Genomic DNA, 24,836 nt, shown 5'->3' with positions numbered 1-24,836 from the left:
TACCCACACATTATTCCGAGCGCAGAACTGACTCTATGAGTGTGTGTGGGAGGAACGGGGTGTTGGGAATAGGGGTGTGCAGTGCGGGACTAAGGAAGGGGGTCAGTGCTGTGCTTATTTTTTCTTTCCTTTTCTTGTTTGGGGGAAAGTAGGACTTATTGAGAGGACAGAAAAGCTCCCAGAGCAGGAGGGGACCAAAGGGTGTTGCTCGTTTATTTTCAATTTGTCATCTGCTCTGGAAAATGATCAAAATGGACGAGATACAACAAGACTTCAGGGTTGTTGCAAGCCAAGGAGAGACAATGCCCTGCCCTTTAAAAAAGCTCTGTGGAATTCAGACTTCAAGTTTCATGTGTTTGGTTGGTGGTCAATGTGAAATCCACGGGCCCTCCCCAGGACAATGTTAGCTCCCAGGCACACACAGTGGGCTCTGGCCTGAAGAGTGTCTTGAGGGAGAAGGAGCATCCAGTCTGCTCCACGGGACTTTGGGCTCTGCTTGGTCAGTGGAGAAAATGGATGGGAACTCTGATTAGATCAGTCTATTGGGTAGGGAGTGAATTACCACAACTGAGTTGAAAGGTAAGTTATTTTGATAAAAGATTTGCCCAATTGAGAGAGGGAGAGAGAGAGAGAGAGAGAGAGAGAACATTGTATCAGAATTTGTGAGATTATATATAAAACTGAAGTTAACTGTCAACTTAACACAATTAAACTCTAGGGTTTAGGTATCCAGATAATCATAGGAGAAAGTAATCTACTTTCAGAACTTTGTAATCTAATAGATGACATCATTTGGAACACTTAAGTTACCAAAAATGTCTTTGGATTACACTACAAAGTGGGTGGCCTCATGAGAGACAAAAATAGTGGTGTAGAAAAGGTGAGAGTAGGTTATTTTCAAAGTAGTTTAAGTCTTCCTTTCTCATTTATTGTGAACTTCATAGGTCACACAGTTTACTGCAGTTTAGATTCTGCTATTAATTATGAAGTATTTTGAGCATCAAGGTGTCTTTTGTAAAAATCAGCTTAGGCGAAAATAATAAGTTTCATGCTGTATATTCTGTCACCTTCTATAGTTTATAAAGGATATCTCCAGGTAAATACATATCTTCTTGGGAAGTAACTACAGTCATCATTACAATAGAGAGGTAGATATTCAGAGAGGTTGACTACTGTGTAACTTTTCCAGAATCATGTATCATTATTCTTGGGACCTTCATTCAAACCTTTACATGTAACGGACACTCCAATGTTTATGGAGTTGGGAGTTGGGCAGAATAAAGATGAGAGTCAGAATTTGACTTCAGTTCTTCGGTGTTAATTCTAATGATGATTTTAAGTGAAGCAACGCGACTTGAATGTTAGGATTAGATTCTGAAAAAAATGAAAGCGGGTAAGATGAAATGATTTCAAATTCATGGCCATTTGATGATAAAATACTTAATGATCTGTAGTATAAATAACATCTTATGCTAAAGCCAAATAAATTGTGTAGAATGGAAAAGACCGTCTGAAGCCACAGCCCCTGAAAATTCTACTCAGCAGTTCACCTTCATGAAAATAAATCAACATGCAGTGACATCCATAGTACCATGGGAAAGGAGCAGCCACTGTGTCCTAAAAACAGGGAACGCAGCTCAGTGGAAGCCAGGAGTCCTAAGGACAGGTCTGTCCATTATGCTAGAAATGAAATGCATTTAGTGCCTCTGAATCCTACTTTTCTCATCTGTGAAATCAGGTGGTCTTTCAAGAGGAAAGAAATTCTACAATCTAATCTTCTTCACTATAGAAATAAGAGTGAATATTTTCCCTGTATTCTCTTTCTTTGCCAAGGGAAAGATTATGAGTAAGAGAAAGGCTTTAGTCTGAATGTCCATTCTGAGACTTATGGCGCGTATTTCAAGTGTTTTAGGTGTGGTGGACAAGAGTCCTGCATTGTTCATCAATTCCTATCAGGTTCCAGTTGCTTTCTTTGGGAGCGCGGGGAAATGCTGAAAAGACCAAGTGCTCACATAAACATCTGAGTTAGTGGACTACTGAAAATGTGTTATGAAAAATCTAACACACTGAAAGCAAACAAAAAGTTTTTGTGATATTAAAACAAACTAAGAGTTTAACCATCAGCAATTATTTCTAAAGATATAACCTGCAATGTCGAAAAGATGGTGTAAAAAAAAAGAGTTGAAGGCTCCTACTTCTGGATCTTTATGACTTTTATCCTACTGGCAGGGACTTAGAACAGAATTCAAGTGCCATGTTAAACATCTTGTGTTTTCCAGCATTGACTTTCATCTTAGGCTTGTGGGAGGATTGATGTTCTTATTGCCAGAATCTCTTTATTTACCAGAATGTCAAGGCTCTCAGAGAAGAATCCCTTTATCTTTTGTGGTAGAAAGGATTCTAATAAGCTTTTTTTTTTTTTTTTTTGGTGAAAAATTATAAGTAAACCCAATTCATTTCAAAATGAGAGGCATATGATGACATAATTGCATGTACAGTCTCATAAGAATAATGGTACTTGCAATGACTGCTCTTTTCAGCATCTTTTTCTAAGTGCCCTTCTGAAATACTCTTCTTTTACATTTCATATTCTTTTACACAGTAAGTTATACATATTTCCCTACTTCTGAGGTTACTTGAGCCATAATTTTTAACAGAGACTGCATTTTTTTTCCTTTTTTTTTTTTTTTTTTTTTGCATTGAAGTCTCACTCTGTCACCCAGACTGGAGTGCAGTGGCCGCTCCCGGCCACCGCAGCCTCGACCTGCCAGGCTCCGGCGATCCTTCCGCCTCAGCCTTCCGAGTAGCCGGAATTACAGGCATGCGCTACCACACCCAGCTGATTTTTTGATTTATTGTAGAGATGAGGTCTCGCTGCCCAGGCGGGTCTCAAACCCTCAGGCTCAGGCAATCCACTCACCTCAGCCTCCCAAAGGCACAGGATTGCAGGCTGAGCCACCAAACCCAGCTGAGACTGCATTTTTCAAGTCACAATGATGTGTTAACCTAGTATACTTTTAAAGTCAGAGATTAACTTTTAGTTTCAGCCACTATTTGTTTATTTTCTCTTTGGATACTCTCTTGAGTGGTACCTCAGTTAATAGAAACAGGCTGCTTTGTGTACACAGGTCTGAGCTGACATCTTAGAATACTTGATATCATCTGGAGACCACATTGCCTGACAATTGGGACTAGTGAAGTTTCCAGCACCTTAAGTACAAAGCAGTAGAATCATGTGAAAGGAAGCTTAAAAGTACACGTTAATGGCTTGATGGCTGGTGAAACAAAATCTAACTCATGTATGCGACGTTTCCCTACAAGTATGGGCAGCAGAAGGGGTAGCCAATGAAATGGACCCTAGCAGGGAAGGCAGATGGTGGGAAGAGCAGGTCGGAGCAGCTGCTTAGAACAGTCTGAATGTTGTTTCCTAAGTCTAGAGAAAAGAGGGGTCTCTTCCATTTGAACAGGGCTTCCCCTCAAGTCATAATTGCACTCGACAGCCACTTCCACCAGCTATTTTAAATGACCACATGGCATTGCAACAGCCTAAGTACCAGTAAGGTGTTATGTCCAACAGGTCTACAGATTTGATGGTCACTGCCTGGATTCTTCTCTCTCATAAACACTGGGCTCCCTCATTGCTCCTTACAAAGGAACCAAGCTGATGTGATTAAAGCTTGGAATTTCCTAGATCCTAGCTCTAGCTTCCAATGTAGTCTTTCCCTATACCAACTCTTCAAAAGGAGAATACCAAGACAAAGAAGAGTAAGAAGTAAGGGGTAGTGAGTAAGCTATTGAAAGCAGGAAAAATAGATTATTTATCACCAAATGCATGCAAAACATGGCTGATATCCTTTTTGTGTCATTGACAAGTAATATTTTTACTAGGAATACTATGGTATAAGTCATTTCCAAATATGCTTTGAGCGGTAAATTTTTAACTTCTAAACTCAGCATGGGCATGGCTATGGAAAGCAGTGCTCTTCAAGTTTCATATTCTTTGAAATAACCTGCAGATCTTAGGAAAATGCAGGCTCAGATGTAGTGGATTTGGTGTAGAGTCTGAGACTCTGAATTTCTAGAAAAATTATAGATGATGCTGAGGCTGACCCTTCACAGATCACACTTTGAACTAGTGTGGTTTCTGAACAGATGGTATGCTCTTAACCTGGGATTTATGGAAGAAACTGTGGGCTTGATCACTCACCTGAAATTAAATTAATATTTCTGTGTGTTTGTTTGTGTGTGTGTGTACATTTTTCTAGCAAGTGAATTCATAGCTTTCATTAACATTTTTAATTATTTATTATCTATAAACAGATTAAGAGCCTGCTGTTTTGTTATGACCCTTGATTTAGTCTCAGCTGTGGAATGTAAGCACCAGTCTGTTTTGGTTTTGTTTTGTTTTTTGTTTTTCAAGACCAGTTCCAAAAACCTTATACCAAGACAACTTTTCAGAATCTAAGGTCAAGAGTTGTGTACTTGTGCCCTATTCAAATGAAATTCTGCAAACTTTAGTCATTCATTTTTGTAGAAATACCTGAGGCCTTTGTGTACAGTTTTCAAGGGCTGGTGAAGAAAATAGTTAGCATAGTATTTATAAATGTGTTAAAAGACGTCCCACTTCTGAAACTCTCTCTTGTTTTTGTTGCCTGAGTGAAGATCGATGGATACAATCCACCCTTCCTGACGAGCTTTCTCCAAAAAAATGAGCTCCCGAAGGGAACTGGGGGTGCATTCCTTACCATTTGAAAGGGGACATCCCAACCTGTTCTTGGCACCCCAATTTCTAGTACAGTGGAGAGCACCTCCAGCAGAGAAGGAATGGTTACACACATGTTCCCAATCAGTGACTCATCATTCAATGAAAATTACCTAATCAGGCAGTGCCACAACAGGGTGATGGTATGTGCCATCTGTACAATAAATTTAATTTTTTTTTTCTGGGGGTAGTGGGGGTAAATGAACCTATAAATAGTGGAAGCCGAAATCACAGAGAATGGGAGATAATTAAAATAAATATTTATCTGCGCAGTCAAGAAGTTAAATTTTATGATGTAATTTCCTGAAAGACATTATCATAAATCATTTAAGATGTAAATGTATAAAATGGTGTAAGTCTAAAGAACAGGTATGTGTTTCAGGAGGCCGGATGGTGAGTAAGAGGGGTGGTGAGCAAGGAGAGCTTTTAAAGAAAAGTAACTTGCTTCTCCAATAAATGTTTGAGCAGCTAAAGTTTTCTTTCCCTCCTCCCTTCCTCCTTCCCTCTTCTTTTTCCCTCCATCCTTTATCCTTCTTCCTCTCTCTGTCTCTGTCTCTCTTGCTCTCTCTCTGTCTCACTCCCTCTCTTGTCCCTTTAAAAGATCCCTCTTTTCTGGATCAGAGCTTCAGAATCTAGGTGGAAGCGGACAGTAGCTACCAGGACGGGAATATCTGAAGCTGAAAAATTCCAGATCAGAGGAAGGAATAATGATAGACTATTGGAACTGCTCCTTTAAAAAGTGCTTATAAATGAATATTTCTAGATCTCTTGTTTTAAATGTTTGAGCATTTTCTGCAGCGCAGCCACATAGTATCCTTTCTCTTGTTCTGGTTGAGTGGACTGTGCAGAATCTGGCTCCTGAAACCGATGTGGAAGTGCTCCTGCCAGTCAGAGGTCATCCCCTCACTGAGGCACCATCCACTCCTCCTCCAACTCCAGGGCATTTCTTGCCTTCCAGAAGACTCAGTAGCTTCTCTAATGCTTTCTTGTGTCAAAACTCGGTTTTTATTGCTTCACTTAGTCTATATGTAGTGTGGTCCTCATGAAATATTTTACGCTTATATGATTTATTTCTAATCTAACACTTAAGATCATGGTTGACACCACCAATTTTCAATAGCCTTTCATATGACAGCACAGTCCAATCTGCTGATCTCCACAAGACAAGAAAAAAAGTGAGTTGATTCTAGCCATGTCAATAATATTTGCAAACTTCATGACTGGCAATGATTATTATTGCGCTCTTACTTAACCATAAATTTACTGTCTCATTCAATCTTCACAAAAACACTAAGATAAAAGGACAATTTCTCTCAGTGTACTCAGGGAGAACCTTAGAATCGGAAAAGATGAAATAATACACATTATGTCACATTATAAATGATAGGGTAAGAATTTGAACCTAGGACTTTCTAAAAATAAAGTCTAATTTTCTAACACTATTTTATATATACATAATAGTTATATTATATATAATATGTAATAGTAGGTAGCTATGAGGTAATAAGCTGGAAAAGGCTGAGTGTGGTGAGTGAAAACAGAGCAGTGACCCAGGAAGATCAAACGGTAAGCCAAAGCTGAGCTAGAAGGTGTACAGTGTACGTTGATGGCAGTGAGAACAGGATGGAGGAGACAGTTGCAAGAGTTATTTTTCAAAGGAAGAAACAGGTGAACAGGTGGCTGAGAGAATATTCGCAGGTAAGGACTAAGGGAGAAGATGAAGTCCAAGGTGACTCTGTTGTTTCAGTCCTGTGTCTTCAGGAATACAGTTGTAAACAAGCAAAAACAGAAAAGTGACCCGAGAAGAATAAGAATGATGAGTGCAGTCTGCTTGTTGGTGCTTTCGTCTGCCTCAGTTTTGCTACTAGGAACAGATTCTAGCAAGGTTTGGTGTCAGCCCTATTTTCTAGGCACCAGATAGGCCCTAAGGGCAGAAAGACACATTGTAAGGTTTTTTTCTTTTTTTTCTTTGAGGGCCTCTCATTGATCTGTTGCATAGTCATTATTTCACAATGTAAACTTGATGGAATGGCTATGACAACCCTAACACCCCTAAATCCATCTGTGAGACTACTCTTTACCCATTATAAAATGTAAAGTAAACAATTCTCCTGTATATAAGATTTTTTATGGATTTAAAATCATCTGGGACAATATTTAAACTCATATCTCCATCACAGTTGGTCACATTCTCTCCTCCAGTATAGGAAATGGACATTTTCTTCAATTACTATTGGATAACTGTTGATATGCCCCATGAATTCAATACTTAGAATACGATTTGCAAAGATATGAAGAAACACCTCACCATAAATAGTTAGGACCGAGAAAGTACATGTCTCCATAATTGGTAGTACTAGATTTTAGGGAGCAGGGGACCTCTGCTATGGTCTCCTGGCCTCCTTCAGACCAGGAAAACAGGCATCCTTCCTGCTTGCTATCTTCAAAGAGCTCGTTTGAGCAATATCATTGGTAAAAATAACAAATGGCTGAGGGAATTGGGTCATGGAAACCACAGAAACAGAAGTCTCTGTTCCGACCCCCTAAGAGCACCAGACTTCCTGCCCCAGACAACTGGTCCACTTCTCACCAGCATCTGAGACTGTGATGTCTCTTCATGGCAGAGCTCATACCATTCATGGATCATTCCCACGGTTTAGGAAACGAGTCCTTATATATGAGACTAAACTTACTTTTCTATCACAGTTTTCATCTATTTGTGTGTTTATATCAGCATTTTATTCACAAAAGATTTCACACCTTTTGTCTAAATTTTTAAACTTATTGCAACAACAGCAACAACAAAATGCTAGATTTTGATATTACTGCTAGAGAGTGAATTACTTATCAGATTATTATTTAGTTGCTCAAGCCAGTAAGCTAATGCCTTGTAGCCTAGGAAAAAAATAAACTGCAAAAAAGATTAGGATCAGATTTGAGACATGTCCTAGGAAGAACAAATTTCCTTTCCCTGGGTGGGTATAATGGTGATAGAAAGCCTATTCATAGAAAACCATTCTTTACCACGACTTTTTTTATCATTTATCTTTAAAAATGCAAAATAACCCCAAGAAGGTAAAGATGGTAAAGCTACAAACAGTTTGTCATCGATTCAATTATTGGATTTTCTTTTTTTAGTTGGAATCTCACTCCATAGCCCAGGCTGGAGTGCGGTGGCACACTCATGGTCACCCTAGAGTTGACCTGCTGGGCTCTGATGATCCTTCTCCCTCAACCTTCCAAGTAGCCGGAACTCCAGGCATGCACTATCATACCTGGCTAATTTTTTATTTATTGTAGAGACGAGGACTCGTCAAGTTGCCCAGGCTGGTCTCGAACCTGTGGGGGCAATCCACTCACCTCAGCTTCCCAAAGGGCCAGGATGACTGGCCGAGCCACCGAGCCTGGCCTGGATTTTATTTTTAAGATCATGGGGGAGAATGTCAGGCTGTATGTGGTTCTTGGAATCTCATATTGTGTGTATGTGGAAAGAAGGGTCAGAGGACAACATGTGGGAGAGAAATGTCCCAAAGGGAAGAGAAGGTATGCAAAAGGAGAAGAGAGATTTGAAGACAGTTGTCACCCTTTGCATTATTCCCATCCGAAAGCTCCAAAACCAAGCACTGTATTTGTTATTCTTTTTCAGGGCTTCAGAAGTTTTCACTTCTGTGGTGCTGTGATGTTTATATTTACATTGGCTCCCCAGTTAGGGATAAATCTAGCTGGGCTCAGGAGAGGGGAGGGCAGGAGTGTGCCGGTTTATTCCTGTTCTTTCTTCTGCCCCTTTCATCAGCCACATCCGCCATCCCACACTGCACCTGCTGTCTCTTCTTCTTTCTCACTCTCACGCTCTACTCCTCTCTTAGCTTGTCTTACCCAATGCGTGGTGCTTTCCATCAAAGCCCACTTTGTAAAATGCTTTACTTGTTTTTAGTCTAAGAAAGCACACATGATTTAACAATAGCGGTACTAAATTCAACCCCACTTACCTGGCGAGTGGCTCTGAAGAAGTCTCTTATCTTTTCTGAACTTAGATTTTTCTATCCCCAAGACGTGAGCAATAAGACAGGCTTTGAAAGGTCTATTTTAAAGACCATGGAAGGAAACAGTGGGGAAAGGTGTTTTATTGTAGTTATGGGACTGTGAGAGAAAGAGAGGGTACTTAAGTTTTATCTTTTACCTCTCTGGGCTCCAGTTCATGGAAATAATAGAGGGAAGGTGCTGGAAACCATATGGGTTTCCAGAATCCCAGAGAACTATGGTCTTCTGGAACATCCGGGTAGTGGCAGCTAGAAGGCTTCTGCCTCCCTTCCTGACTGCAAGACTGTCAAGCTCACTAGCGGCGGACTTGGAAAAATCGAGAGACAGGGCTTTCCCTGCTGGAGTCAGGCTTTGCCTTGTTTGGTTTAACAGATGCAGCCTTGAGAAAATTCAAGGCCAGAGAGTCTGAGGCTTTGAGGTCAAGCGCAACCAAGTTTGAAAGCTTGAGTAGCGACCCGGTGAAAGCGCCTTGCTTAGGACTCGGCATGTCCCCCTCTTCCAGTGGAAGGAATAGATGAGCAAGGGCCAGCCCCTCAGTGGGAAACTGGGCTGTTTCCTCTATATTTGCAAAATAAGGAGGTGAGGAGGAGAACACTACGTTTCCAGACGCAGCACATAGATATGTTCATCATCCTGGAAATGCAACACACATCGTGGACTAAAACGCCTTAAGATCGATGTAAAATTTGTATGTTGAGCCGGGCTCGGTGGCTCAGCCTGTAACCCCGCGCCTTTGGGAGGCTGAGATGAGTGGATTGCCTGAGCCCACGGGTTCGAGACCCGCCTGGGCAGCGAGACCTCATCTCTACAATAAATCAAAAAATCAGCCGTACGTGGTGGCGCATGCCTGTAATTCCGACTACTCGGAAGGCTGAGGTGCAAGGATCGCCGGAGCCCAGCAGGTCGAGGCTGCGGTGGCCGGGAGCAGCCACTGCACTCCAGTCTGGGCGACAGAGTGAGACTCCAACTCAAAAAAAAAAAAATTTGTATGTTGAAATTCCATCACTTATGAGGAAGGCCCGAGGCTATTGTATGTAAATAAATGTGACTCCTCTTTTTTTGTTCCATATTTTGTGAACTTAGAAAGGTAGAGGATAGTATGCAAAGCTTCCCATCCAAATGTATCATTTCTTCCAAAGGCTCAAGAGCTATTTGCCTGTGAGAAGTGTAAACGATATTATGACATTTCCATATTGCCCCAGATACCCTGAGCACAGACTAGTTACTAAATAATAGATACATGTAAGAATCATATTCTGGTTCACATGGAAACTAGACTGAGGGAGGCCGTTCTATTTGTCTGGCATCACAAAATGGTTCAGAGACAAAGTGGAGATGAGAACCCAGGCTTCTTTAAAACCACTCATTTTAACTGTATTTTTAAGGGTGAAGGAATGGAACATGAAATAGGAAATAGGAGCCTGGCTCGGTGGCTCAGCCTGTAATCCCGAGCCTTTGGGAGGCTGAGGTGAATGGATTGCCTGAACCCGTGGGTTCGAGACCCTCCTGGGCAGCGAGACCTTATCTCTACAATAAGTCAAATAATCGGCCAGGCGTGGTAGCGCGCGCCTGTAATTCCGGCTACTCGGAAGGCTGAGGCGGAAGGATCGCCGGAGCCCGGCAGGTCGAGGCTGCGGTGGCCGGGAGCAGCCACTGCACTCCAGTCTGGGCGACAGAGTTAGACTCCAACTCAAAAAAAAAAAAAAAAAAAGAAATAGGAAATAGGAAAAAGATAGGCAAGGATGGGAGTTAATACTGAAACCAAAAACATGCTGTACATCGGCCTCTCTGAGCTGACCCAGGTGACATCCCTGCTGCAGCCTAGTGTTTCTCACCAAAAAAAAAAAAAAATCATTTTACTTGGGAGAAGCGTTTGCAGGGAGATGCTAGCAGGAGTCTGCACCTGGCCGTCATATATTATGTAGCTAATGAGTAAATGAAATGTTTAATAACTGTACTGTGATAATGTAGCTTAGAACGGTAAATTCCCGCTGGGGTTGCTCATCTATACCTGATGCACGCTGCTCGCCCTTCTTGCAACCCTAGCCCATTTTTATCCCCCCCTCTTAGTGGGTCCTGCTGAGGAAATAACGTTAAAACCAAAGTGATGCTCACTTAATTCACTGTGCATCCATGTAAGAACATTTACTGAGCACACTGACATCCAGCGTTCCACCAAAGGATCTCCTGAAACAGTTCTCCAACTTGCACCCTGGGTCGGGGGAATTCTGCAGCGATTTCAGATTAAGCCTCTGTAAATTTAAATTTTTCAATTAGCCATGGATCATTGAAACTCAGACCTGTAATACTGCTTATTTTTAGTTGCACTGTCGGTTGTTTGAAATAGAAAGGCAATAAACACTTAATTGTTTTATAGCTTTTCTTTAATAATTTTAAGAAAAAAAATGATAGGACGCTTATTTTCTGTAAAGCACTGGTTTAAAACAATTCTTGCAATTTGAGTTAAGCATTCACTGGCTGGAAATGTGTTTGGTTTCATTGGATTGGCTCATTCATCCTAAATCTTAAGAAGAGGTAAGAAGTCCAGATGTAAAGTTAACTACAGCTGAATGACTATCTTCTCCTTCCTTGTATAATCTTGTATAATCTTCCTTGTTTAATCCTTATAGATATGAAGAACCCACGATCCAAAGAAATTAGGCGATTGAGCCATGGTCACAAAACTAAGTTCTAGGTTAGAATGCTTCCTCAATATTTGGATATACATATATATTTGGAGCACTCATTCAGTGCCTGGGATTCATTGTCTAGATTATGTATAGTTTACTGTTATGGGACAAAAGCTAATACAGGTCAGTTCAGTCTTCAGGGTGGGGAACCCTGCATCTCTCAAGGCCTGTCTGCAAAAAGAAGGAGATAGTTCCAGCTTCTCAGAGCCCCAGTGCAGGTCCTCTTCTCTCTAGCTGCCACTCCCATTTTGTTCCCTTCTCTCTCCAAAATGAGCTCGTCTTTCTCATATTCGGGGGAGCTCATTCCTGAAGGTCATTCCTCACATTTGAGAGCACTCTCAGGGGATCTTGACTGCCAGGTTAAAATTACATTAAATTTGCAGCTGGGAGAGACCCTTTTATTTTTTTGCTTTTCCTTTTATTGTACATCGATACCTTTATTTGATAAAGTTCATAAGAGTTCTATGAAAATTGTTCATGTTTAGACCAATTGTCAATATAAATGCTGTCCTCTGAAAGAAAGAAAGAAATAAAAAGCCTTCCCTGTAACTACATCCTAAATCTACTAATGTAGAAGAAGCTGCCAGAAATTCTGTCATGTCTTGACATTAAAGAACTGGAGTTTGGCCCTCAAAAGTAATGTGTTTTCTGTTCTGTGTATTTTGTTTTTCCAATTGTTACTGTTTCCATTAGTTCTTGGATGGTGGCTCTCCTCCGGTGTGTTAAAACACGGCAAGCCACAGCAAAGGCTACCATGCCTCGAAGCGTCCATCATGGAGAAGGAATCACCAAGTATGGGTGAGGTCAGGGGTACTAAAAAAACTGTGCTTTCAACCTGGCTTCTGAGAGCAGTAGAAAAAGCTAGATAGTATCCAAGGAAGTGTGGCAGAGCCCTGTCTACAAAAGTTCAAAATGGAGCAATGGGCTTAGGATAAATGGTCTCCAAAGAGTAGCAGTCCATCATCAGGTAAGAGGTCCCAAGATGGTTCCCTGTGTCCTGCTCTGAATGGACCAAGCTCCAGGCCTCATCCGCTCATCCAAATGCCAAATGATTAGTCTACTTTTCCACTTGAACACAGTCTATAACATGAGACTGGTTGTTTTATATAAAACACTTGCAGGGTTTGAATGGTGTAAAAGACTGACGGAGTATTTAGGCTCTAGGGAAGGCAGCTGGGCGGGTCTCGGGCATGCGGTGAAGGATTAAATGCATGTCTCACCGCCCCATGGAAGAATAGGCATGTAGATAAGAGAATCACGAAAGAAGCCAGTTACACATGTGAGCTACAAGTATGTAAGTTGAGAAGCACAGCATCGTGAGCTTGTAGGGGACCGGGCTTCACCAGTGTCCACACTTGACATATTAAAGAATGAATCCATACAAGTATAAACGTAGTGTAGGGACGATGTTATGCACGCCCAAGAACATGGTGTCAGCTTTCCAACACGGATGTTTTAATGGAAATCTTTACTTTAAAACATTTGTACTCCTTTACGAAAGGGCAATTTTGAGACCAAAGTTATCTAATTAGTTGTTAATAAATCTCTCCCGATTTCTTTAATTCCCCTTTCAAGAAAAGGAGAAAAAAATATATTTGAGGCCATTGAGTGCACCAGTCAAATCCTGTTAATAATTAATTCTGGAAGACTATTCAAGTTTTTTTCCTCTACTAGAATTTTATTAAAATTAATTCTACCTTGATCTCTTGATCTCCAGGGACCTTGGTGTTCTCGTCAATGGAATAAAGGAAAGGTTGCTTGATGAGTTCCAAGAGCCCTTGAGGTTCTGACGCTCTAAATTTCTGTGATTCTGTGAATATTACTTGAGAAAAGGCAGCCATCTGAGGTTTGAGTACACAATGTGGTCTCTGAGCTGAGACAATGTCTTTGATTCCTTTGGCAAGACACACACCATCTTGTACATCTGTCCAACAATCAGTACATTCTGAATGTATGACTGTTGCCTTGGCACGAGAGAAATTCAGTCATTATCATGATCTTTCTAATGAGTTTGAATGATGATACTCTTTAGGCATGCCTGTGCCCTAATGTAATAGTAGGAAAATGGCAGACACAGTATGATACACATCATGCAATACACCCAAGCGTTTGGGATCCTGGGAAAAATATACACAATAAGAATCTATTTCTATAGGGATAACTGTAGACTGTGCTTGGGAACCCAGTTTCTCTACATATGAAACTGACAAAAATGATCATAAAATAAGTAGTGGGAGCTATATACAACAACCTGGTAAATTCCAAAGAATCTTTATTTTTGTAAGTTTCTGAGAACAAAAGAGGTACTAACCCTCCATAATTCCCTGATTCTTCATTTGTCACAGCATAACCCACCAAATTCTCTCACAAAAAGTCAACCATATCATATTACAAAGAAAAAAAATTCTGTTCATATCTTGATAGGTATCCTATTAAGAGGAAAAGAAGCGAATGTATTGAATATACACTAAATGCCAGACACCATGATAGGCTTAAACGTGTCAGAGGAGGCTTAAAATAGCCTAGCAAATAGATGTCATCAACAACATTTTATAGATGAGGAAAACCGTACCTCAGAGGGGTTCACTTACTTGTCCAAGATGACAAAGCTAGTAATTGGTAGAACTTGATTTGAAGCAAGATGACTCTGAAACATTTCCTTGTCACAGGGACGGAGTCACTGAAACAGTATGCAATCATTTATCACCATCTCTTTTATTACCAGCATCTTTATTACTACATAACAAGCGATGCCAATACTGTTTACTTATTCTTATAGATACCTGTGTTCCAGAGAATTGATTTTCAGTATGTGTTAAACACACATTGTGTGTATTTATTTCAGGATTAAATTTTAAATTTTCAGAAGAAAATTCCTTAAATGTTTTTAATACTAAGAATAAAAAATAAGTAAAATAAGTAGCTTTATGATCAAGGCGGTCTAGGTAAAAAAAAAAATACAATGAAATATGAGTTAAAAGATATGTATGGACAAGAGTTTGTCATTAAAATGCAGCTGCTGCACTAAACACAGGAGAGGATAAGAGTTGAATCCCAAAAAATTCCAGTGAAGCGGCTTTAGTGACAATAAAGCTAACCTCAGATTTAATCAGAACATTGCTGGCATTCTAGAAGTGAACAAACACATAATCCAGGTGACACAACTCAAAATGGAAGGTTGGTAGATACATCCCTAAGGTTCACACCTCTTTTTGAAGCTTTTAAACTTTGTGGAACTTTTTTTAAACTTTGTACCTTCACTTAAATAGTGATCTACAAATCATTCATAGTAGAGCATCTGGAGACCATCTGATAGCATTGCTCTGCCAGAGTTTTTAGTGCCTGCCTTTGTATTTGGGTTTACAGCTAAGATGACGCCAGGAGCACTGTGGTTATGGTCAGAGGCCAAAGAGAAAAGGATAGAGGAAAACTTAATAGACAAATGATTTGTTCTCACCCAGTGCAGACCATCTGACATGACAGTCAGAGTTAGAGAATATTGATAATGAAAACTGGCCATACACGACAAATCCAAAATGGCTGTGATATAACACCAGGACCAAATTCATTCTGCAATTTTGTCTTAGTCCAACAACCTCATTTATCGTATTCAGTTAATGACAATAACTCAAAGCATGCTGTTTTTATAAGGTTCTTCTATGTAACTTTAAATGTGTTTGGACTCTATAACATAGCCTAAGAACTATAAGGTGTGATGCTTATTGCAAGTTTTATGATTTTATATATTTAAAATAACATGATAAAATAACTTTCAAGTCAATGCTGACGTTTATTAAAGGTTTTCTCTTCTCTTTACATTGCAGTTATGGGAAATGGTGATATAATAAATAGCTTTCCCCCTCAAGTTATGCATGTCCTTTGAACTAGATTGCATGTTCATGCATATTGCTTCCTCAGAAAGCTCGTGTATATTGAATGAGCTAGATTCAATGATAAATCTTCATTTACTCAGTGGCGTTGGATAGATCTTTGTGCAAACCCTTATCCCACCTGCCTGCTTTCTTATCTGTGGACCTAGGCAAGTTGCTTATTTTTTCTGCACTTTGGCATCCACATATGTGAACAGGAAATAATATTTAGCAGGATTTTTTTGACAAATATTAACACTAGCTATTCCTCTTTGAACAAGGTACTAGATATCAACCGCTTTAAATACACACTCTCATTTAATCCTTAGCAAGTTATTATTATTCCTATTATTTCACAGATGAAAAACAGGCCAAGGCAAGTTTAGCTGAAAGGGATTGCACAGATCTGAATGCAGACTAGATTATTATAAATCCCAAACTCTTCCTCACGGTGCTCTTTTGCCTAAAATAAATCTAAAGTGCTTGGCACAAATCTAAACTTTAGTAAGCACTCAGTAAATATCGCTTCCTCTCTTAAGAAAATGATTGCTGCTTCTTTTGTCTTTCCATTTCATTTCATCTGAGCTAACAAAAACCTAAGATCACCCTCTAGTGATACATCACTCCAATTGCAGGCTTTTGATCCCTGAAGTTTGAGAGTAAAAAGGTATACATATGAAGGACTTATATGTTTTGGCATGGTATGGGAATGGTGTTTGTGTTAGAATTTATCATTCATGGCAACCATCATCCAGAGGATCGCTGAGTCGTTCGACTTTCTTTGCATTTTCTTCTTCTCAATAAGCAAATTATCCCTACTTCTCTGATTGTCGATTTGCCTTTGAGCTTCACTAACTAAAAAACTATTTTCCAAAGTATAGACAAAATAACATTTCCTTGGCGAAACCCAGGACCCTATTAGGACTAAAATGTCATCATGAATGCTCTGTGAGACCTGAGGCAGCCTTCTTGCCATGGCTTACTCCACACCTTTTTTGCTGAGCTCTTGGCTATAATACCAAGAATGACAAAACTTTTTAGTTATGTGAGGTGTATTAACTGATTCAATAAGCCTTTACACAAGTTTTTTCTTAGGCGATAGGGACAAAGTTGTATTACTGCTATAAGCTGAGCAAGATTTATAAGGCAAATTACCAAATAGAAAAAGTAACCCTTATGTATAGTAGACAGAAATGTCATCTACCCAGATACTCAGCAGTTCCTCAAATGATTTTCATGAGCATTGGAATGTCTTTTATCAACAAAAGCTACACTGGTCAGGAGAGAACTGTGTCTTTTCTTTTCCAGATTACAATTAAAAATGATATTCTCTCAGGTTAGCCATGAATAACTTTTTTTTACTGTAACATCTAATACTCCTTTGTAGATCAGAGCAACCAGGTCTTCTAACTTCACTAACTTGGCGAATCTTCTTTGTTTCTGCTGTACATTTTAGGGTTTATTTAGGTGGTTTAGCACAGGGTTTTTCTGACCCTAAGCTGAAACTGGCACCACATACTTTTGCCTTACACTTCACAGGGTGTGATGAACAGTCCAGAGCTCCCAGGCAACTTTTTTTTACAGCATTCCTTGGAATTCACTTGAGATTACATAAGACTGGTGGGGCTTCCTCGGGAAAGGCTTAATCAGAAAGTATCATCCATTTAGTAGAAATAAAAAGATCCTGTTGTGTCAGAATTTGTCTTTATACCATAGAATGAGTAGCAACCTGGAATCAATGCCAACTTACTGAATTTGGCACATGTCCTTGAGAAACTGTTGCTCAGAATGCTTTATACGTTACTTTCATTGCTTGGTGTTGTCTATTTCAGGTCCCACTCTCCCGAAGACTCATGTTAAAACAGCCTCTCTTGGCTTGGCTGGAAAAGCAAGATCCCCTTTGCTTCCCGTCTCTGTGCCAACAGCCCCTGAAGTATCCGAGGAGAGCCACAAACCAACAGAGGATACAGCCAACGTAAGGGGATCTTTGAAATTCATGCTTCATCTGGGAAAGGAGAGACTGGTGCTATGTAATCCAGTGTCAATGAATGAACACTCACCATTGACCCTAGGCCCTTGGTGTTCTTATTGTTGTTTATTTTGTTCTGTTTTCCTGCACTTCTATAAAATACAAAGGAAAAAACTTAACGAAAAAGTTATATCAGAGACTTCATACATAAAAAAGTTGATAATGTGTAAGGACAGTCTTAGAAAAACAAGCAGATAGCCACAGACAGATAGTTACCGGATGTGGATTTGACATTCATACGTATATACTATATACATATTTACATGTACATATGTGTATGTACTTATATTTATATATTTTGCCTTGCAGTGGGATGATGTACTTTAGCATTCCTGTAAATAAGACAATATAATTATAATTATTTTATTTATTTATTTATCTATTATTTTTTAAAGACAGGATTTTGCTATATTTTCCATGCTGGAGTATGATCATCACACACTACAGCCAGCCTCAAACTCCTAGGATTGAGCAATCCTCCGGTCTCAGCTTCCCAAGTAGCTGGGACTACAAACATGCACCATCATGCCTAGCTTATGTAATTTCTCTTTAAAATTAAAAGCCATGGTAACAAAAAGCTGTATTCCGAGGGATTCTTTGAAGTTATACATGCTTCTTCTGAAATCATAACATCACCCAGAAATATAGAGGATATTGAGAAGAAGAAAATACAAAATGATGAAGGCAGGAGTTTAAGAAGAAAAAAGAAATAGACATATTTAGAAATGAAGCGATCATTTAATTATTTAATAAAGAAAAGGTCAATTACTAAAGGAAGAAACTAAAAAGCGGTCCCATTGGAAAACTCAGAAGGAAGATCAACAAATAATGAAAAAAATAAAAAATTTAAAAGAAAAAGCACTTATCCCAAAAACGCAATGCAAAGAGATTGAAAAGACGTGGCCCAGAGGCAACTATTTATAGAATACTTTTGTTTGTGTCTCAATATAATTCAAAAGAAAATATGTAGAAGAAGGCTAAGGAACTAATAGACCAGATACTTTCAAATATCAGGGAACTAGAGGAGAAAAAAATGAAAAGAGCAAATTAAAATTCACTTGGCTTTTCTTCAACCATAAATTGTGAAATTAAAATATATCCGCTGCATTTCCAACTAGCTTCTGTTTTCTTCATGCACAAATAGAGTCTCTGCAAAATTTACAAATTATATATTAAGCAAATTCTAACTATATCAAAATATAAATAGATCACATAAAATCAGACCTCTGGGAGTAATATAGCTATCAGTTTTTTTAAACAAAACTATATATTCTTCTGAAATCTAATTGTTGTCAAAATAAAGGACCATTTCATTGGAATGAAGGATGAGATTATTTTTATTGACTTTATCTTTTTCCAGATTGCAAGCAATGAAATATTTTCACTATGTAGAAATCAAGGAGGCTGAATATATGTATGTGTGTGTGAATGTTTGGCAGAAGAGTGGTATATACTTACCATACTTAATGAATTCAAGCATTTAAGAATCTAATGCACTTTTGCCAGAATACAGTTGCTTACTTCGATATTTGTTTAGCCTCAGAGCTTGTGGCCACATCTCAAATCAGATCAAACTCACAACAAATTTGCATAAAGTATCTCATCTCGCCAGGAATCATGTAAGGTGGCTCATTTTTGCACTTATGTTTGACTCCAAAGTGTGACAGCCAGAGGAATAGCATTAGGAAGAGTAAGAAATACTCATGAAAGGAAGTACAAGAATGGGGCGAGTAATCTACATCGGCAATGTCCCATAAGCTCACGTTGTGAAATACATGTGATGTTAAATTTTCCAGAAGCCCCTGTGAAGCCCTGAAGATTGTGAGCACATGGCCAAACCATGTACTGACACAATGAGATTTCTGCAGGAAGCTCATGCATTCTGAGCTGTTTCTTCAGTGGCTGGAGTTGCTTCATGCCTATCTCCCATGCAAATTCTATCAATGCTCTTTTGAGACAAGGGTATTTATTTGGCAGAATCAGCTACACACCTCTGACCATGCTACCAAGCAATGGTTCTTGGCCTCTACAGAGCTAGAAATCATGGCTTAGACCCCATTGGTTCAATCACTTAATTAACTGAATGGGTTGGCCAAGAATAATTAAGTCGAGCGTGTGTACGCAAGTCAAAACAAATGGCATGTCAAGAAAGGAAAACAGAAAATTAACATTTATTGAACACTTACCACTGGGCAGCATTGACTTGTTGAATCCTCCCAATTACTCAATAAGGCAAGCTTGCCATTCCCATTTGTCAAGAAAGAGACTGACTAAAAAAAAAAAAGAAATTAAAAAAAATTGTTTAAGTGCAAATATATAAAAGACCTGGGATTCTAATCAACACTACAACCTCAGTGCTTTTATACTTTGTTTCCCCTTCTGGTTAGCAATAAAAATACCTAAAAAATTTTTAGAGTGTAGATTTCTAGATCCTTCAGAATCAGAATTCATACAGCTAGTGACCTGGTGTTTGTGATTACTAGTCATCCTATTACTTACTAACATGGTACTAGTGACTTACAGTGAGTGAGAGTTCCAGAGCATGTATTCATTAAGTTTTCTGCAGTTCAGCTTCTTTTATCCAGCATTCAAATCATGCCACCAGAGCCTCTTCATATCTGTGTGTGGAACTAACTCTGACTCGGGGCATGAATTTTGATTTCACACACAAATTATCACATCCCCAGACTGTGTATTGGTCAAGGCCAAGCCCACCAAATTCTCACATAAAATGATAGACCCATGTCATGTTACAAAGAAAAAAAATTGCCTCTTGATGGATAGCCTACTGAAAGCAGACGGTGCTAATGTATTGAATGCACACTAAGTCTCAGATCCCACGACAGTCACTAAATATTTCACAGGAATTTCAAAATAGTCTAGAAAATAGATGTCATCGTCATTATCATTTTATAGATGAAGAAAAAACCAGAGAGGTTCACTAACTTGTCCAAGACAACAAGAGTAATTTTGTTAGAACTTGATTTGAAATGAGATCTTTTCGACTCCGAAACATTTCCTTATCACAGGGATGGCGTCACTGAAACAGTATGCAATCATTTATGACCACCTTTTTTGTTACCAGCATCTTCATTCAGCGAATATGCTCTGAAGACAGCCTCGGCTGTAGGCCTCTGTGTCTGGCTTGAGAATACTCAGTGACCCAATTAGCCATGGCCCCCTGCCTTCCCAAAAGGGATGGATCGATATTTGGTACTCACTCTTTGTTCCCGTTCTTTCCACAGGTATACGAGCAGGACGATCTGAGTGAACAAATGGCAAGCCTAGAGGGGCTCATGAAGCAGCTTAATGCCATCACAGGCTCGGCCTTTTAACATGCCTTGCTAAATGGATGAGGTGAATTTGCTGGGAACGTCGCAGCATACCGGTTACCCATAGACAGCCCACCTGTGTCCAAGAACAATAACCAGTGTACAGGTCAACCACCAGACCCGCTCATTAAGGAAGATCCTGAGGCAGTTCAGAAGGAGTACGCATCCTTTCTCTCATAAGCATCAAGAATGGTACAACGATGATTATGAGATCCCTCAACAAAAGCAAAGATGCATCTTCACTGCAACGCCAAAGCTGACGCTGCTAGAATAGTCTGGAGTCTTCGTCACTGCAGTGACCACACTGTCCGAACTAATGCCTGTGTTTTCCTTTGTCAAGGCCTGTTGTTTGATGTGTAGGTCTAGTCTTACAAAATGCAAGTGCATTATCTCAGCCTGTACCATGCCATGGCAAACCAGTGCAAGCTCACTATTTTGTTTTCCACTTTAAAGCACCCATGAGAATTCTCCACTACACAGCACCAAAGGATTGGCTATTTTTCTTACAGCACAAAAAGCAAATAAGTAAATAAACGAAAGGCAGAAAATGCTTACGTTTGGAGCGCAGCCATTCATCTTGCACAATTGGTGGATATTAGCGAGTGGTTATAAAATTCACCTGTGTTGGCAAGTATTTGTAAATCCACCCTTGGTTAGCATGTATGTCGGGAGTACAGGAACGTAAAAATATGCAACTAGTGGCGCCCTGCCAGCAGTATATTTCTGGAAAGAGGATACAATATGCAGTCTTCTCAGATACAAGATAATTATGTGCTTAGGCTTGTAATAGGACGCTTTTCAACTTGGGTGGCTTTGGTGCCATGCTACACTGTGATGCCATTTCAAAGCTTCACCAAGGCCATCTTCCTCAGGAGTCTAGCCAGGAGCGTTCCCCACCCCTCCGTCCCATCCCTTCCTGATTTCTCTTTGGAAACCAGCCATGGGTGAAGCGGCCAGCTCCATGCATCCTATAGCTTCCTGACAATGTCCCCTGGACCCCACATGGAAAAGGCAGACTCTCTGAGAGCAGGCTCTGAGAAAGGGAAGGAAAATTAAAGGCAGTTTCCACCAGTACCTTCTCTTGGATGACATCAATTCTGCCGATAGCGTCAGCACTGGCACTGCTGCCAGGCCCTGCTGCCAAGGGAACCATCTACACCATCCCTGTGCCCAAGTTAGGGAGAGGTAGAGGGGCAGGTGTCGCTTGATGCTTCTGATACATTGTCAGTACCAGCGGATACTTTCCAAGGCAGCATCTTAAACTGTGAGCTAGAATGTTAAACGTCTATTGCCATGCTTATCTACAGCTTGGAGCTAGCAGAAAGTAAGAACATTTTGTGTGCAACCTTTCAGTTTCTGAATTTCAGCTGTGTTTGGAGTTAATCCCTGTTTATGCAGCTGAATCGCCAAAAGGGAGCTAGTTTGCATATTTATCAGTTAGGCGACTTGGAAACCCAATGAGAGAGTTTCAGCTGAATTATTCCTTTCAGCTCTGCCTTTGATTTCAAGCTTGAGTAGGTCATAATTTTAAAAGAGCATGGAAGGGATAGGATCTTTACAACCTAATAGCTCCTTTTATTAGGTGAGTAATTATATATGAATCCCTGAATGAAATATTTTGAGCAAAATGGCACTGTAACAGAAGTAATAATTCAGATTATTTTTTTACAGTTTTATGTCGGGAAGGAAATCTGATGTCAAAGAGAGGGCTGTTCAAATGGTTCATTAGAAAGTCTGGTCCGTTTGTGAAATTGTTCCTTCAACAAGAGTGTTCAACCTACTAAGATTTTCTGGAAGTTCTTCCAAAGAACTATGTAACGTTATTCTATGAGATGTGTTACTGTGGGCACTTAGACAGGCAATCCTCCACTGACCTGGAATAAGGCGTTTCCTAACATGATATTGAATTCTTCAGAAAGGTTACTTCAAAAAAGAAAATGTTCATGAGGCTAGCCTAACTTTCTCTAGATCTTAGAATGGCTTCCCCTTTCTAATACTAGCAAACAAGGAACATTCTCTGGAAGCATACGGCATTCTGTGTGCTCAGTTTGGAAGAGACTGCCAATCTCAGATTGGACGAATTGAGTCACACAACTTCAATCTGTAGCGTGTAGGTGGCCAACCAATAAAACTAGCATTTTCACAAAATCCTGGATCCCTCTAGTCAAAGTGAATGACTTTGGGAACTAAAACGTGCAAAAATCCCTTCAAAGTATATGTTGTTTTCAGTGGGAGCTATAGTTCTGCTGCACATTCTTAAAACTTTCTTTATTAATCAAATGCAATGACTTATTTTCATAATTGGCGATGCTGATATATCTTAGCATCATGCATTGAATATGTAGTAGAGTCCATTTAAACATCCTCAAAAGACTCTAGTGTCTTTTACCTGGTAGTTTAAATATACAATTACTTTTCCACAACTTCCCGATGGCTCTGCTCCCCATGCCCTCAAATGGTTTACATATTATATACACAATTGCCTGTCCAAGTTTTCAGGTAACTTTTAAATTTCTTAGTCTCCTGATGTCTTGACAAGAAGACACCTGTGAATACTGTGAGATAGCTTCTGTTTTATGGCTACTGAACCTGGCTCACAGCATGCCGGGCTCTTTAAGCTCATAAATCTCTCTGACTCCCATAGGCTGATGCTTGACAGTCAACCACCAGCTCTGCCACCAGAACTCATTTCTCCCTGAAAAAGAAGAAAATCAAACTTGGCAGTCTACTGCAACAAGCTGTACTGTCAAGCAAGAGCCTCTTTGTAAAAAATAAAAATAAAAAATTGGCATTTTTCTTCCTATTTCACACTGATAAGAAAGTTATTTTCTTTCCTCTAGAAATTTCTGTATTTGTGAAACACAAAAATGCAGATCACTCAAAAGCTGTAAATAATATTTGGGAGATGCTGCAGCCAAAAGCTTAATATTTCTTAGTGATTCACACCCAATAAGAAATCAGTCATTCATGCCTCTTTATATAACAGAGCTATCAATTTCTAAAATATTTAAATACTACAACTTTACAATTAGGTTTTACAAAATGCACACCCAATTGAACGACTTGAAAAAAAATACCAAGCCGAAGCCAGTGATAGATGAGACAGATTTATTAAGGTTTCTGTTGAATATAACATCAGTTTCTTCAAAATATTATTTTACGTGGGGCAAATGTTCAGTCCTGTCTGGGCACTACCTATGAAAAGAGAGCCCCCAGCATTAGTGGTGTTAGTGATGTTCCAGACAACATTCTAAAACTGATAATCATGGCGCTCATGGGCTTTTCCAGTAAAGAATCTCTTAAGCACAGGTCTTTCTGGAAGCCATCAGTGTCTGTGCTTGAAGTGACTGCTGATACGTATCCACCTTTCAGGTACTTCCGTTGACTTTGTTTAAACAAGCCTCTTAGGGTTGTCTCCAAATTTAGTAGAGTATCTCAGATATGGCAGTTGGGCTGTAATTCCAACAAAAGGTTACCTCTAATGATATCACCTTACCCTTTTAGATAAAACAGTATCCTAGCCCCAGACTTTCATGGCTTTGGAATGTTCATGTCTAGTCAATGAAAGAAAATAAAATAGAAAACTACCAAGTTGTACATGTTGAAAGACAACAAAATCATCTGAGCTTTAAAATAGAAGAGGAGCAGGGTTGTTTTCCCGTGTTGCCCAGCTCATGTGTTCATGCAGCTGCTGGTCGCCCTGCAGGTCAGCATCCTGGCCTGTGCATAGACAATATGCAGTGCAGAGCCCTGCTTGTTGGAGCTTGCAGAGGCAGCCGTACACTAAATTCGACACTCTTTCTCCATTTAAATTGCATTCAAAAACATTTTACTGATAATTTGTATTTCTCTGGTGACTTTCGGAAACCACTTTGGTATTACACAGAAGAGATTTTCAGTCGAGTCTAGTGTCTTAAATTAAATTGGATACTTTGGAAAAATTACAGATAGGTATTTTGTAGGATATTCCATTCCAGTGAAAACAATATGCATCCAAGCCTCCATGCATCTTGCTAGCCAGATACCTGCTTCAAAAAATATTGATTCTGAAAAGGAATGCCTGAGCACTTCCTGGTCAGTGAGGTTATAGGGGAAACAAAATGCCACACCCAT

The 24,836-nt window shown here is 39.6% G+C and overlaps 1 protein-coding gene across 2 annotated transcripts in view; it reads left to right on the top strand.

Moving 5' to 3' along the window:
- Positions 1–20,812, top strand: part of LOC103253953 (netrin receptor DCC-like) — a 53,935-nt gene extending 33,123 nt beyond the window's left edge. For both annotated transcript variants that reach the window (XM_021709590.1, XM_008052153.2), the window contains exons 4-5: positions 17,195–17,337; positions 20,637–20,812. In XM_021709590.1, the coding sequence (XP_021565265.1) occupies positions 17,195–17,337; positions 20,637–20,726 (233 nt within the window). In that variant the 3' untranslated portion in view covers positions 20,727–20,812. The remainder of the gene's footprint in view (positions 1–17,194; positions 17,338–20,636) is intronic.
- The last annotated feature ends 4,024 nt before the right edge of the window (positions 20,813–24,836 follow it).

Source organism: Carlito syrichta, unplaced genomic scaffold (assembly GCF_000164805.1).
Source record: "Carlito syrichta isolate Samal-C Ts95f unplaced genomic scaffold, Tarsius_syrichta-2.0.1 Scaffold258506, whole genome shotgun sequence".
NCBI lineage: Eukaryota > Metazoa > Chordata > Mammalia > Primates > Tarsiidae > Carlito > Carlito syrichta.
Note: the sequence above shows the minus strand (reverse complement) of the source record. Positions and strands in the feature narration are given on the sequence as shown.